Source organism: Phodopus roborovskii, unplaced genomic scaffold (assembly GCF_943737965.1).
Source record: "Phodopus roborovskii unplaced genomic scaffold, PHOROB, whole genome shotgun sequence".
In the NCBI taxonomy this organism is placed as follows: Eukaryota; Metazoa; Chordata; class Mammalia; order Rodentia; family Cricetidae; genus Phodopus; species Phodopus roborovskii.
The window spans coordinates 11281940-11297977 of NW_026125506.1; the positions used below are offsets into that span (position 1 = coordinate 11281940).

At 49.2% G+C, this 16038-nt stretch overlaps 1 protein-coding gene across 8 annotated transcripts in view; it reads right to left on the reverse strand.

Moving 5' to 3' along the window:
* Positions 1 to 16038, reverse strand: part of Kdm2b (lysine demethylase 2B) — a 114498-nt gene that overhangs the window by 48370 nt on the left and 50090 nt on the right. For all 8 annotated transcript variants that reach the window (XM_051176624.1, XM_051176622.1, XM_051176623.1 and 5 more), the window contains 3 exons: positions 14616 to 14742; positions 11565 to 12037; positions 5231 to 5317 (listed from right to left, as the gene is read on the reverse strand). In XM_051176624.1, the coding sequence (XP_051032581.1) occupies positions 5231 to 5317; positions 11565 to 12037; positions 14616 to 14742 (687 nt within the window). The remainder of the gene's footprint in view (positions 1 to 5230; positions 5318 to 11564; positions 12038 to 14615; positions 14743 to 16038) is intronic.

A 16038-nucleotide genomic window follows, 5' to 3' on the forward strand; every position in this document is an offset into this window, starting at 1 on the left:
GTGTCTTAGCCTCCGGGAGCAGGCCAGCGCTGGAGTCAAAGGCATCCACTGCTGTGTACAGCTTTCTGCATGGCTTCTAGAGTACAAACTCAGGCTCTCACGCTTGCACAGCAAGCACTCTACCAAATAAGCATCTCCCAGATTCTTCGCCTGCCTTCTCTGCCCACCTGGGCTCCCCGTGCAGGCCAGTGGCTCCAGTGCTGCAGTGGGAGCCCCCAGTGCCTGCCAGGGGGTCGCTGCCTCAGGGGGCTTTCACAAGGTCTGTCTTGCTGCTAGGGAAAGGCAAGGGGTTAGACAGCTGGCACTCTTGACTCTGACACCTTCTCCTCAGACCTTGACCTAGTGGCAAAGCAGCTTGTGGTCTCAGCTGCCTGCCAGGGGCACATTCTGAAGAAATAGCTACACTCCCTGCTAAAGAGCCTGGGGCTGTTTCTACTAGAGTAGGAAGGGATAAAAGGAGGCAGCTTAAACCAGACCAGCTGCAACACCCCCCTCCAGCGAAGCCGTAATTAAGTTGCACTGGTAGGTTGTGGTGAGATGTGCTTACAATTCCAGCACTTGGGAGGTGGAGGCTGGGGGGGGGGGGATGGGTGCAAGGCCAGTTGGCTACAAATGAAATCTGAAGGCAGCCTGGGCTAAGTGAGATCCTATCTCAAAAAACCAAACCCAGAAGAAGACCAACAGCAAAAGGGGAAAAAAAAAAAAAAAAAAACGCTGCTCAGCATTAATAAGCGCTGTTTAAACAAGCATGGATAATTCAAGGATGGACAGTTCTCGCCTCCCCTGGGCCCTCTTATTTTTCTTTCCTTGATTCTTGGGAGATGGGGATCTTACTCTGTAGCCTACACTGGCTTCAAACTCATCCTTCTGAATGAGCCCAGGAGTGCTAGCAGGTGGCCGGGCAGACAGGCGTGCACAGCTGTCCTCTATGAGAGACTAATCTGGGGGTAGGCTGGTTCAGGGTTGTCAAGTAGTTACAGGACAAGACTCCATAGAACTAGAACGGCTACCCTTGACCAGTGGCCTAATAAGAGGGTTTTATGTCCTTGATTCATCTGTTTGTTTGTGGCTGGCCTTAAACTTGCAATCTAGATGTATATGATTTTAGACACCTGACTGTCCCCCTGCTCTACCTCCTAAGGACAGAAGCTACCAAAGGTGTGTATTGCCACACGTGGTTTTTAAAATAAAGATATTTTACAGACAACTCTTAGAAGCCTTGCCAGACTCACACTGTTAGCCCCTTTTACAGATGGATAAACTGAGGCTTAGACTTACACCAGGAGAGCACAGCTTATCAGTGGCAGAGCCAGGTGGTGCCAGTGACCATGTCTGGTCATGTGCTTGGAATAATCTGGAAGTGTTCAGAAGCAGGGATTCCTGGGGCTCACTGGGAACCTGCTGAACTTTCAGAGTCAAGGGCAGGACCTGAGATAGCCCTAAAAGTGTGTGTGTGTGTGTGTGTGTGTGTGTGTGTGTGTGAGAGAGAGAGAGAGAGAGAGAGAGAGAGAGAGAGAGAGAGAGAGAGGGGACACCTTGCAGGAGTTAATTCTCTCCTCCACCACGTGGGTTCTGAGCATCAAGCTCGGTTCCTCTGAGCCCTCTCTTCTTTTGAGACCCGGTTTGGCTTTGTATTCAGGGTGCGTCACTTTGAGCTTGCTGTGGAGCCCAGGCTGGTCTTGCTAGCTTTCGACAAGTCTTCCAGATGAAGCTGATGCCCCCAGCCCAAGGACTGGCCCTCATTAGACCTCACTGCCCGATGTGACAGCCCTGACCAGAGGCTGACAATGAAGAACCACTGATACCAGCGGCTTCTCCCCCGCCCCCATCAGTCATATTTCATTCATTTAATCACTCTGTAACTCAAGCACAACACAGGAAGTTCTTGGCCCTTTGACGGAATGATCTGGCCTTTTCCGGGACTGACAGCACAGCGTCACACCCGAAGGACCCAGACTGATCAGGCCTCTGGTATCTAACCTATCTTCTCAGAGGAAGGGGAAGAGAAACAAAAACCACAGGTGACATGGGACCTTTGTCACTTCCTCTCACATCCTGCAACCATCCTGTAAAGTCCTTGAAGAACACAGTGGCTTGTGACTTTAATCCCAGCACTTGGGAGGCAAAAGCAGGTGAGATCTCTGAGTTCGAGGCCAGCCTGGCCTATGGAGCAAGTTTCAGGACAGCCAGGGCTACACAGAGAAACCCGACCCCCCCCCCCCAAAAAAAAGAGGTGGGATTAAGAAGCTGGAGGCTTCAACAATTATCTTGTAGGGCAGGCTGTGCCTCACTCTCCTCTTTGGGTTATTTCCTTCCAGAATGTCCCAGGCAAGCCAGTGGCTTGAAGTGTCTGGCTGGTAAGCAGAAGTACATCCATAATAAGGCCAAAGTCAGAGACTGGACTTCAAACATGCATAGCTGCCCCTGTCTGTGCCTTGCCTCCAGGGTCACAGATAGGACCCCCAAATCCCACCATCTGGCTATAAAAGGAAGCGGCCAGGGTGTAGACAGGTCAAAACCAGTCAAATGTCACTCATGGAAACAGCCAATTGGGGGAACAGTGATGGATGGCGATCAGTGGTATCCTGGAGTTAAAGGACATCCCGCCAGAAAGGACCTGGAAGGACCTAATCAGTTCCAGAAAGGGGCTTTGTTCTCCTCAAGGGAGGTGGGGATCAAAGCACTTCTTGCTAATTACCCCTGAACATTAATTACTTGTAGGGTAACCGGACCCAGGGCAGACCCTGCTCCGTGCCTTGCATCCTGGTGGCCTCCGTGAGCACGCCCTTGATCTTTCAACCCCGCGGGCACCAAATTGGAAGGAAGCTGACTGCAAACCTGAGAACCCAGGGACCTGGAGTGGCCCAGGCAGCCAGTCGTTCAGTCAGTCCTTCCTGTTAACTTTTGAACCCTACCCGCCAGGAAATGCTTAAGTGTGGCGCTGTCCTCCTCCCTTCCCACCCCCCGCCCCTCCCTCTGCCACATCTCACTGACTTCTCATAGCCGCATGACAGAAGCAGGCTCGAAAGCTGTGTGGACTGAGTTCACCGCCACAGAGATACCATCCGCCACCTGGCTTTGTTGGAGGAGCAACAAAAAAAAAAATCTAAAAACTCTACTGAGGTGGACAGGGATAAGACAATGTGCAGAGACAAAGCTAGAAGACCAAAAAAAAATTTTTTAAATTTAAAAAAATCATCGGCCTCATTGTCTTGGCTCACTTGTGCTGTAATCCCGGCCTTTGGAGGGGTGAGGTGGGAAGACAGCCTGGGCTACAGAGTGAGAAGGTCTCTCAAAATAAATATAAGGATAAAAACACTTCTAACAACTGGTTGGAGCTTGGCTGGCACAGCCCCTGCCCTGAGCTCCACTCACTGTTCACAGCAGCCTCTCAGAGGTCCCCTGCCACTAATTCCGAGATTACAGCGGGCAGTGTCAAGTTTGTCTTTTCAAAAACCCTTTTTCTGTAGACTCCAGTTCTTCCACTAGAGCAACAGCTCAGCGAGACAGCATGAGGGCTACATCAGAACCACACAATCCCAGGCCCAGCGTAGCTTCAGGCCACTGTCTACAGGAGCTCGTAGACTGATACGCAGAGCCTGTCCTGTAACCCTACACATTCCTACCAGTGAGGTGGATCTTAGCGGGATCCAGTTTCTGATCTCTTAAGCTTCACTGAGTTTTAGGACACTCAAAAATCCCAATTAACAGACACCCTTACCTCACACAATCCCACATTTGGGAATTGATTCTCGGGCGATTATCAACAATAACACCATCAGTAATAACACCACACCCTTCGGCAGAAATAAGAAACCAGCCAGATGCACTGCTCAGAGTTTCCCTCCCTACTGGAGTCGGAACCTTGAACTCATGTCCACTAGGCCGTATTCTCAGCTGATTTTTCTGAGAGTCAGGGTTTTTGAAAGTATCTATAGGTCTAGAAACTTCTTCTCAGTGTCATTTATAAAAGGAACAAAGAAGTCAGAAATTAGCAAAGCGCCCATTGGGGTTATTGATAACAGCTTTTGTTGGCGATGAGAGAGCCAGAGCTTCAGGCATGCTCTGCCACTGAGCAGCCGGCCCCCAGATCACAGACATCCTTAGCTTCTGTCTTGTAGTTGGGGATCCAACCCTAACAGAGCCTTTCTTGCAACACCCAATGTTCTGCCACTGAGCTTAGTTTACTGAAATAGGGTGAGTGTGCTGCTCTAGCTGGCTCTGAACTAGCCATGTAGCTCAGGCTGGGTTCAAACTCTGCTTCCTCTCAACTCCTTGAGTGTTGGGAGTGTGTGCCACCAGGAGCAACAGTGGCTATCATTTAGAGCAGTGGCTGAATGACCTTTTTATGTGGGTCGCCTAAGACCATCCTGCCTATCAAATATTTACATTACGATTCATACAGTAGCAAACTTACAGGTGTGAAGTAGCAAGGAAAATAATTTTATGGATGGGGGGGTGAGTGACCACAACATAAGGGGTAGATGCATTAGTAAGGTTGCGAACACTGATTTAGAAGTTGCTCATTGTGAGCCAGCCCTTGCTCTGAAAGCTTTATGGGCCTAATCGCACCGAGTCCTCAGACCCACTCCAGGTGCTGGTCTAAACAAATGAGGAAATGTAAGCAATGTGTGCATCTAAACGGTGAAGCAGACTGCAGAAGGCTGAAAGATGCCAAGCTCTTTATCTCCCAACTCATCTCCAGAGCCCCATGACATTTTTATGTTAAATGTTAAATGCGATTTGTTTTACGGAAAGAGAAGTTACTCTAAAAGGGAGGGCAACAGTCCGTACAGGGACAGGGAGGGAACAAAGTGAAAGAGAAGGGAAATTTGAGACAAATCGCCTAATGACACAGCAAGCAAGCCTCACTTCCGCAGTTTACAGGTGGCCAGCAGAGGCCACTGCTTGCAGTTTCCATAGCTAGTACAGGGAACCCTTTAAAAAGGAAAGCATCTGCAAGCTGGGCCTTGGTGGTGCATGCCTTTAATCCCAGAGGCAGGCGGATCTCTGTGAGTTCCAGAACAGCCTGGTCTACAAGAGCTAGTCCCAAAGCAATACAGAGAAACCCTGTCTCGAAAAACCATAAAATGAAAAGGGAACTATTTCATTTACACCACTTGTGCTATGCGGTACCCTCTCTCAGGAGCCATTGCAGAACAGCTCGGTGCTCCCATCAGTAAGGATGGGTGGGAGAAGTGCTCTCCCACCTGTGGCTAATCTCTCTTACCTTTGGAGTCTTCTTTGGCCAACTGACCACGGGGACTCCAGTGATGGCCAGGCTGGGGTCGTCATCCACATGTTCCTTTAGTACATTCTGTGGCCAAACAAAGGATCCATATTAACTGGGAGGTGAAGGGAAGAGTCTCTAAAAGAGGCAAAACTAACCCCTCGAAGGTTTGCAAGCTTCCCTACCCCCCCCCAAAAAAAAACACTTCCTCCCACCATCTTCCACTCTACAGAAACCAAATGTCTGAGACACGATTGATTTCATTTTGTAGCTCCTGCTGGCCTGGAACCTACAGAGATCCTCCTGCCTTTGCCTCCAGAGTGCTGGGATTACAAGAGTGTAGCACACTGTCCCACATTTACCAGCTTCTGATGCCAAGCATGACATCACACTCTTGCCCAGAGCACCACACGCACAGTTTACTTTGTTTCTGTAAAGTATGCTCACATGTATGTGTTATCCTCAGAGAACTCAGAAGCCAGAGAAGGGCCCTGGGTCACTTCCCACCTCAGTCCTTTGAGACCAGAACCTCTGGTTGAAAAACACACAGTTGCAGGCTACCAGCTAGGCAGGCCATCAGCAAGTGTGAGTATTCCTGTTACTGTCCACTTCTTTTCTTTTCTTTCTTTCTCTTTTTTTTTTTTTTTTTTTTGGGGGGGGGGTTTCAAGACAGGGTTTCTCTGTATTGCTTTGGAGCCTGTCCTGGAACTTACTCTGTAGACCAGGCTGGTCTTGAATTCACAGAGATCTGCCTGCCTCTGCCTCCCGAGTGCTGGGATTAAAGGTGTGTGCAACCAACACCTGGATCCTTTTTATTTTTCAATTAAACAACATACTTCTAAAGTTTTCCCAAGGTGTCCCTTGCCTAGACCTCACATACCAAGTTCCCATCTGTGTTTGACATTTGATGGCCACCAGAGGGCACAATGGATCTCATCTTGCTGAGAAATATTTTCTCTTGTAAAGGAAAGTTAGGGGAGGCAGAGCCTGAGGAGATTTTTGCCTCAGAAAAAACAAATTGTGTTCTGGAGGGAATGATGTCACAGGATTCCTTAATCTCGGCTTGAATTTACACATTCCCAGGGACTGTTGAGCGCACAGACAGAATGAAGGCTGTGTATCCACACTGCCCCAGCCCCTAGGGGATAAACCTTATAAACCTGTGGCTCTGGCAAACCCAGGGCAAGGCTTCTTGTATAAGGACAGAGCTACCATCAGACTCGTGTTACCGAACATTTCCCCACGTGTGACCTTCCAAAGGAACCTCAGGCTGGGTAGGCCTTGGCACCCACTCATGCCTACTTCTCTCAAAGAACTGAATCTGTTAACAAGAGACTTGGGTACAGCTGCTCCCCAGGGTAGATGCTAATCAGTGGAAGCCCATCTATGCAGTAACTAACGTCAGTGAGAAGCAGTGGCTGATGTCAGGAAAGCAACACCGAAGAGAAGAGAGAGTATGACAAGGCTAGAGCTACTTGCTACTTGCTCTGGGAAACACCAGGTCATCTCCGAACCCCTCCCTCCATTCCATCTGCACCTGAAAAAAAGCTCATCTGTACTGTGTTTCATCGTGAACCCCCCCCCCCCAGAACACAGTGTTCAAGGCTTAACTGGACCTAAACTCCGACACATGCAAATGGGAATTTCCAGTCTCCTGGGGATAGGAAGTCTCGGCAAAGCCCTGAATCCTGTGGCTACCGCTACACACCAGGTATGGCTGTGCCTGGGTATCTGAGACCGAGTTCTTTCCCTGCACCCTTGCTCTTCCTTCATTCTCCTGAGGTTGTACAGGCGAGGGGACACAGGACACATGGTTCGTTCTGTGGTCGTGCTGGAAGTCAGCCCCTGGCTGCTCACTTCCTGCCTTTTGGTTTCTCTGAAAAGGCTCCTTTGAAGTAGGCAAGATGATTTTACAAAGTCATCAGGGCCTAGGGGTGGGGACTCAGTGACAGAACACTAACTTTAGATGCAGAAGGTCCTGGGCCCGGTTTCATGCAACACACACACACATACACACACACACACACACACACACACACACGAGAGATGGATGGCAAGCTGGTAAGGTCAGAAAGGGACAGCTTTGAAAGCAGGTAGGTTCCAGAGTGGAAAACTGGAAGACCCCAACAGAGAAAAAGGCTTTGCTACCCACATCATGGGTTCATGAGCTCAGACCTGACAGGAACCAATACTGTTTCCATTCCAAGGTGTCTGAAATAATAACAATGCCAACTCTAGTTTACGAAGCACTTCAAGGCCTTGCTAGGGCTTTACTTGCGTCAGCCATGACACCTCATACCTCCTCCTGTTTTGTGCCCAAGAACACCAGCAGCATGATGGGCTGTGCAGGAACTGTGACCTGACTCCACAACTGTCCTCAAAGACAGCAATACCCGTCTGGACAATACACTTAGTTTTTAAGGTTTTTTGGTTTTGTTTTTATTATCTAGAAAGTGTTCTGCCTGCATGTATGCCTGCCCACCAGAAGAGGGCACCAGATCTCATGATAGATGTCTGTGAGCCACCACGGGCTGCTGGGAATCAAACTCTGGACCTCTGGAAGAGCAGCCAGTGCCCTTAGCCTCTGAGTCATCTCTCCAGCCCTGAATAATGCACTCTTCATGCCTAGAATCCTGATACCTGAGAGGCTGAGGCAATACTGCCATAAGATTAGAACAAGCCTGGGCTGTAGGGTAAGACTATGCCCCTCCTCCACCCCCCAAAAAAAGATAGGAAAGGAAGAAGGAAAGAGGAGAGGGAAGGAAGAGAGAGGGGAAAAAAGAGACTTAAAACAAGAAAACCTGTCTTCAGCTCCACAGCCCTGAGTAGTCCCATAATTTCTGAAATTCTATTGCAGTTCCATAATTCCATACAATTGGACAGATGGTTTTCTTATATTTTTTGGTTGTGAACCTAGCCTTTAATGGCTGAGCCATCTTTTGAGCCTGACAGGTGATTTTCTATACCATGGTGATAGCCAGAAGCACTTGGATCATGGCAAGGCTGCATGGCATGGCAGCGTGTAGTTGATGATGGTTACGCTGCCCTTTGCACACCTTCGGGAGCAGCTTGCAGAGGGTCATCTGACAAAGTCGTTCCACTTACACCCTTGATGCTCTCTGCCAACGTAGGTCAAAGCCCTTCGAAACCCTGCCACATACCAGGTGATAGCCCAGTCCCTTAGGACCGAACTGAGGATGATATGCTACACATCCATCTCTCCCTCCCCGCTGGAGCCACAGCTCTGTCCCTAAGTTCTAGCTGAAAGCGGAGATGCTTCTGGGAGAGACAGCTTTCGAGGTAATCCCATCTTATGGTGAATAAATTCATCCCACAATTGTTACTAATCAGTGTGTCCCCAACATTCATGTGCGCCTAAGAGCTCCAGAATGTGACTCTGGGAATGGTTGCTATACATTTAATCAAGTTGGTGTGAGGTTCTACTGGGTTCATCTGGGCCTGAATCCAATGGCTGGTATCACTCACTGGCGACACACACAGAAAGAAAGCCATTCACAATCAGTCTTAGCCACGGACTGAGACGGGAGTGACAGAACTACAAGCCAAGCAATGCCAAAGCCTGAGGAGGGGGAGGAGTCAAGGACAGACGCCTTCCCAGAGCCTTAGGGGTGGGTAGGGCTCTGCAAATGTGGCTTTCAGACTTGCAGTCTCTAGGCCCAGAAAGAGGGTTTGCTGATGTCTAAGCAACTGAACCCATCGTGCTCTGTGACATCGGTCCTAGGATGCAAGAAGCTAACTGATCCCTGAAGAACGGATGAGAGGCGGGAGAAAGAGACAGCTCCTGGGACAGAGGAGCTGGCCAGAGTCAATCTCTCCTCAGAGTAAGTCCGTGCCACAGTTCCCACCACTGCGCTATTTTAGCTTTTGCAAAAATTTCAGTTTTTATTACATTTATTTACCTGTGGGGGTGGGGGGCATGCATGGTCATGGCTCAAGGGTGCAGGTCAGAGAATACCTTACAGGAATCAGTTCTCTCCCTCCACCACGCAGGTTCCAGGGATTGAACTCACATTGTGAGGCTTGGCAGCAGGTACCTTTGCCCATGAGCCATCTTGTAATTTTACATTTACCTTTTTATTTATTGTATGTATTTGTGTGTGTGTGTGTAAGCTTATATGTACCATGTGCATGCAGGGGCCCAAAAGAGAAAGAAGAGTTTCATTGCCCAGGGACTGGAGTTACAGGAGACTGTGAGCCACCATGTGTGCTGGGAACCAAGAGCAAGAGAAATACTCATAACTCATACCCCATTTTAGTTTTTTAAAAAGTTTTAAAATTATTTTTTATTATATTTATTGGTGGTGGGGAGCATCCCATGGTATACCTGCAGAGGTCAGAGGCCAGAAGATGGGACAATCAGTCAAGTCAAGGCTCCTCCTCCACCATGTATGGTCCAGGGATCAAATTCAGGTCATCAGACTTAGACAGTGCAGCTATTTACTGAGCACTCTACCTGGCCAAGGTTTTATCGATTAATTAATTACATGTGCATTTGTGTCTGTGTGTGGTGTGTGCAGATGAGGCCACAAGAGGGCGCTGGATTCCCCTGGAGCTGTGCTGCTTGCAGGTAATTGGTCCCTGGAACTCAACTGTGGTCCTTTGTGAGAGGAGGAAGTGCTCCTAACTACTGAGTCATTGCTCTAGCCCTGCCCACACCAGAAGGGGCTGTCTCAAAAATAAAAGTAGAAGGAGAGGCATGTCTGAAGACACCAGCATCAGCTCTCTGGAGATCTTCACAGACTTTCTTAGACTTTTACAGAACTCTGCACCCTCCTCTTATTCCACAGACCTAACAAATAAGACTATAATTCAGCTAGAAAGCTAAATAAAAACCTAGCTAGGCAAGCCACAGCAGTACTGTTCTCAGGGCAAGCCGCCTGCCTCACAGCAAGGTACTGGACTCTGAACTCTCCAGGTGTCCCCTTGACAGGCCTTCTCACCAGCAATCGAATGCAGCCTCAGAAGGCAGTGCGAAGAACGAAGTCAGGCCAGGAACCAGGGGTGCTTCCTACACACACACACACACACACACACACACACACACCACTCGGGGCTTCTGTCACAGAAAGTGGGGATCATGTCACATGTTTAACCTCTATACAATATTCTGGGAACTCGGTACTACTATTTTGTCATTGATAAAAATTAAGAAATCGGCCAGGGAATGGTGGTGCACACCTTTAATCCCAGCACTAGGGAGACAGAGGCAGGCATCTCAGTGAGTTTGAGGTCAGCCTGATCTACAAAGCAAGTCCCAGGACAGACAGAGCTGTTAAACAGAGAAACCTTGTCTTGAAAAATGAAAGAAAAAAACAATTAAAAATCAATTGATTAAAATTGTTTTCATTCTACAGGCTCTCACAAGGAAATAAAAAAAGTAGACATATGGCAGAATCCTAAGGATGCTGTGAGGACTTCAACCTACAAAAATACCAGGTAGAAAAGAACCTGCCCAGGATGCGTGATGCTCTGCATCCCACCTGGTACCATAGACGACAAAGTCTAATTAGTAAGTGAGGTACACCCGGCTTAACGATTTCCCTACAACGGTTCCAGACTGGTGGCGATTGTTTGGCTGCCTGACCCGAGCCCCAATGTTTCACACACTCCCAAACCCCACCACCCCACAACCCCCAACTTTACCCCTGAGTCCCCGAGCCCCTGCAAGGCCACACAGTGTTGCTTAGATAAACTTGAGTCTCTCCACTGCCCCCACCAGACACTGGAGCAGCAAGTCTCATAACTTCATAAAGGCACTCCCAGTGATGCTACGAGAAGCAGCTCCGAGCTAACACATCTGCACTACCAGAAACGCCTGTGCAGTGGGATACCCAGCAGGCACTCTGGCATCTCTCCTGGACCCTCACATCCCAGCTCTGCCTGGCCCTCAGGGGGCTATATCCTGTGCAGATACAGTTGAGATCATGGCACGCTCTCAAGCTTAGGCTGCTGCACCGAGCCCACAGTCAATGGTTATGAGGAAGGTCACAGGCTCACACACACAGATTCATGCTCTAGGGAATCCACCCAGAATGGCAAGCTGGCTCACCAAGAGACAGAAGTCTGTCTCCCAAAACCAACAGAACACTGTTGCAACACATACTAAACCTTCCGTGGGGGAACCTTGAGATTCCACAAAATATCCAAGATGCTGCTGGCACCCACAGAGCAATCCTCCACCCAGGAGCTAACAGTGGTCCCAGATTCCATAATCCAGACAGGCTGGCCTAGACAGAGTACCATGCCAGAGACCGGACCAACCCCAGAACAGCTAGATACCTCTATGCCCAACCCAGCCTTGGCCCGTGCCCACCTTTACACCTTCCAGGAGGGCCTGGGGGTCCTCGATGCCCTCGGGGACACACTTCTTATTCTCCGGTAGAGACTCTAGTTTTTCAACCAAGGCTTTCAGGCCCTTCAGTTCAAATTCGGTAAGGTGGGTCCACTTGGTAGAGACCTCAGTGGAAGGCGAGCCTGTAGGAGTCTTGGGGTAGTCTATGGGCATCGTTGTGGACTTGACACTCTCCTCCGATTCGTTGGACAAAGTCCTCTTGAGGAAGCGCATGGCAGGGGCTTTAGGCTTCTTCCCTGTGTTCTCCTGCTCCTCTGAGGGGGTGCAGGTGGGTGAGGTGGGGCCATCAGTGGGCGGCTGGGGGGTTTTGTCTGCACCATCCCCCTCCTCCTCCTTCTCCTCCTCCTCCTGGGGCTGCTGCTCACAGGACTCCTCTTCCATCTCCAGCCAGGAATCAGATGAGAAGCCGTCTACACTGGCTTTCCTTGGGGCATCTGTGGGAAGAAGATGATCACTTAACCCCTGCTGGAGGCTCTGTGGATTCCACTCACCCTTACTTTGGAGCACAAGAGTGTGGTTTAGGTCTCCTGGCCTGTAGATGGGCAGTAGACGGCCAAACACAGGCTCAAATCCCAGCTCTGCATTTCCCAGCTCTCTGCACCCACACGGGTTGCTTTATCACTGATAATATGCCTGGCACTTTATCATTGTATACAGGTCAATCAATGGCAGGGATAAAGAGACAGTTTGTGGTTAAGTATAATCACTGCTCTTGCAGGGGACCTGGGTTCGGTTCCCAGTACCCACAAGGCAGCTCACAACCACCTGTAACTACAGTTCTAAGGGATCTGATGCCCTCTGCTGGACTTCACAGTGGTGTTCATACATATACTCAGGCACATACATACACTCTTTTTTTTTTTTTTTTTGTTTTGTTTTGTTTTTTGGAGACAGGGTTTCTCTGTGGCTTTGGAGGGCTGTCCTGGAACTCACTCTGTAGACCAGACTGGCCTTGAACACACAGAGATCTGCCTGCCTTTGCCTCTCAGAATGCTGGGACTAAAGGCGTACGCCACCAACGCCCTGCTCACATACTCTTTTAAAATAAATAAATGTTTAAAAAAAAATTAGTCAAAGGCTGGCAAGATGGTTTAGTGGGTAAGGCACTTGCTGCTAAGTCTGACAACCTAAGCTCAATCCCTGGTACCAAAGTGGTAGGAGGAGAAAATAGATGCCTAAAAGTAGATCCCTCCCTTCTCTCTCTCTCTCTCTCTCTCTCTCTCTCTCTCTCTCTCTCTCACACACACACACACACACACACACACACACACACACACACACGGGAGGGGGAGTAGAAAGACAGATAGACTAAATAAATATAATTAAAATTTTTTTCAATGTTTATTTATTTACTTATTCGTGTTTTGAGACAGGGTTTCTCTGTATTACTTTGGAACCTGCCCTGAGACTAGCTCTGTAGACCAGGTTGGACTCGAACTGACAGACTCTGCCTCCTGAGAGCTGGGATCAAAGGCCTGCGCCACCAAAGCCTGGCCAATGTTCATTTTTATTTTATTTGCATTGGTGTTTTGCCTGCACACTTGTTTGTGTGAAGGTATTGTATGCCTTGGAACTTGAGTTATAAGCCATATGGGTACTAGGAATTGAACTGGTGTCCTTTGGATGAGTAGCCAATGCTCTTAACTGTCCAGCCATTTCTCCAGCTGCAATACATGTCATTTCTAAAACTTTGAAAACAAATTAGCCAAAAAAAAAAAAAAAAAAAATCAGTCCAAAACACTACATAGTGTAGGATTCTATTCATATTAACTGAGCAGGCCTCTACAAGTTCAAACTCATCCTGTTCTACATAAGACTCTGTCTCAAAAACCACCCCCCAAAAAAAAAAAAAAAAAAAAAAAAGGTGAGAGCTTAGGGATACACTCCTTCTGGAAATGATGAAAATGTCCTGTGATGATGGTTACACACACCTGTGAACAGACTAAAAAGTACCAAGGCCCTGGGGTCAAGTCCCAGCTCATCATCCACCAGCAACAACCCTGAAATTTCTTCACTGGAAAAATGGGAGCAGGAAGATACAAAGCTTGATGTTAGGCTAGCTACATGGAGAGTTAATTCTTGGCCAGCCTGAACTACCTCAAAACAACCACCAAACCAAACAAAACCAAAAACTCTCCCAAAAAAACCAAAACCAAATGAAAACCAAACCCATTGGCCAGGCCAAAACCCCTAAATACCACAAGAGACAAGACCAAGGGAAAGAAGGGGCAAGAATCTCTAGGAACAGGGAAAGAGACCTAAGAATTAGAGGCTGCAAAAGAAATTACACACACTGAACGAGAGATAGACCCATCTCATGTGTGTCTTGGGGTGGTAACATATGACATGGGTTAAGCTCCCCAAACTAACAGCTGCCCCACAAAGAGGGAAGAATATCTGGTCCTTACATGTTGACCAGGGTTCCCTGTCACTGCCAGATGCAACTTCGGAGTAGGCATCTATGAATCAAGGGATGGGTGACAGTGTTGTCCATTTAAATACCAACAGTGGGTCACGAGACAGCAGCTGAGAGCCTAAGCAAGTTCCCTGCCTCCATCACCGATCCTCTTCTGCAAGCATGTGTTGCCAGCCCTCACCACCCAGCTCCCTTCTGAGTAAACTTGGCCTGGACTGTGGGCACCAGCTGTATAAAACGGGCCTGCTCCTATGGGGACAAAAACCAAACCTCAGCGTGTTGTAAGAAATATCAGGTAACTGCAGAGGAACAAAAAGAGCCTGGCTTCTTTGTTCTCTTGGGTGGTCCTGTTTCAACAGCTATGCTGTTGACAGGCTCCTCCGTGCCTCTGCACAGTCATGGGAGGGGGTGACAACTGTGTTTCTTCAGAGGGTCACACGCTAGGTCCTTTCTTGCTCGGAAGCTGGGCTATTTCCCAAGCAGCATTCTGGCTTCCGGGAATCCCAGGGGACCCAGGACTATCTGCAGGCTCCATGATTGGAAGGGATTCTGCACTGGCCAAGCAGCCGGCTCTGAGGGACATGCAGGTAACTCACCAATAAGCATTAATTCTCTCTGGTATTCCTGAGTGAGGTAGGAGCGCTGGGTCACACAGTACACGTATCTCTCCAAGACATACCAGCACATCTCATAGTAGAAGGGGTAACGGAACTTGGGCTGAACCTGGAAGCAAAGAGCAGGCAGGCAAGAGGTCAGTTTCCGAGAATAACAGGGGAGGCACATGGCAGGCGTTGGCCCCCTGAAGTAGACCTCACCTTGGCAACAGCATAAATGGCAAAAAAGGGAAATGGGAGGCGTATGTAACTGGCGGGGAGGCGCGAGGGAGGCCTGGAAGGGGAAGGTGCCAGCAGCATGCATGGATGAGGCGGAGAGGTGCCTATGGCTCCTGAGCTACCCATCCTGGAAGGTGAACAGGGCGCACTGTGTGTAGAAAAAGTCTCTCCCTGACCTGCTGCCAGCACTATGGACACCTGCAAAAGGAAGCCCTGCCCGATCCTTCTGCAATAGACATGGCTCCTCAAGTCTAGAATAGTCTTGCACGGACTCTGCTGTCTCTCCCCTCCCTTGAAAAACAGAAGCCCACTCCCAATCCTTATCCTTCAGCAGAGAAACTATTATACATCCTTCTGAATCCTGGGAGGAAGGCCAGGAGGGGAGGGCCACTGTGAGTGGGGGTGTGGTCTTACCTACCTTCCAAGGGTAGGGCCCTTAGGAGCATCCACAGTGTCCTGTTCCCCACATCCACCTTCTCTACCTGCCTGTGTCTCCAATAAGGACTCTAAGGGACACAACTCCCCAATGTGACCACGGTGAGCCATCTTGTCACCAGGGGATACACTGGGGTCTGGTGGCAGGGTAACAGCGGAGAGCCCTTTGGCTGTTTCTTACAAGTGACGAAACAGTACACAGAAGAACTATAAAATGTGTGGACTGCAGGGGAATTCTGATGGGTGGCAGTGTGGGGCCTCTATAGGGGACCTGGCAATGAAAGAAAGGAAGGAATAACACCAGTATCGATGGCCTCAGCATGGAGGAACCTTCCGGAAGCCGCATCCTGAATGGGCATGGAAGCAGTGAGGTGACTTCATCTCCCACTGTGGGGCACTCCACCCCCTCCTCACTCCCACCGCTGCACAGTGGGCCTTCCGCATCCCCACAAAGCTACTCATCCTTCTTTCCCTTTTCCCAAGGGTGTGTGTGCATGAGGGTAAGAGGGTCCCTTCTCACCCTTCAGCAAGCATCCCCCACCCCAGGTGCCCTTTCTGTGCTGACCACATACAACGCCCTGGTACCTTCTCCACAAAACCAAGCACGAGCAGACTCAAGTCCTCCACTACCTAAAATATATTTACCTTGTATATTCTAAGTGCCACACCTGACAAGACCTCCCCACTCCTGTCCTCTGTTCTCGTCCACTTCAGCTAACTTCTCAGCCTCCAAGCCCTTTGCCTACTTCTG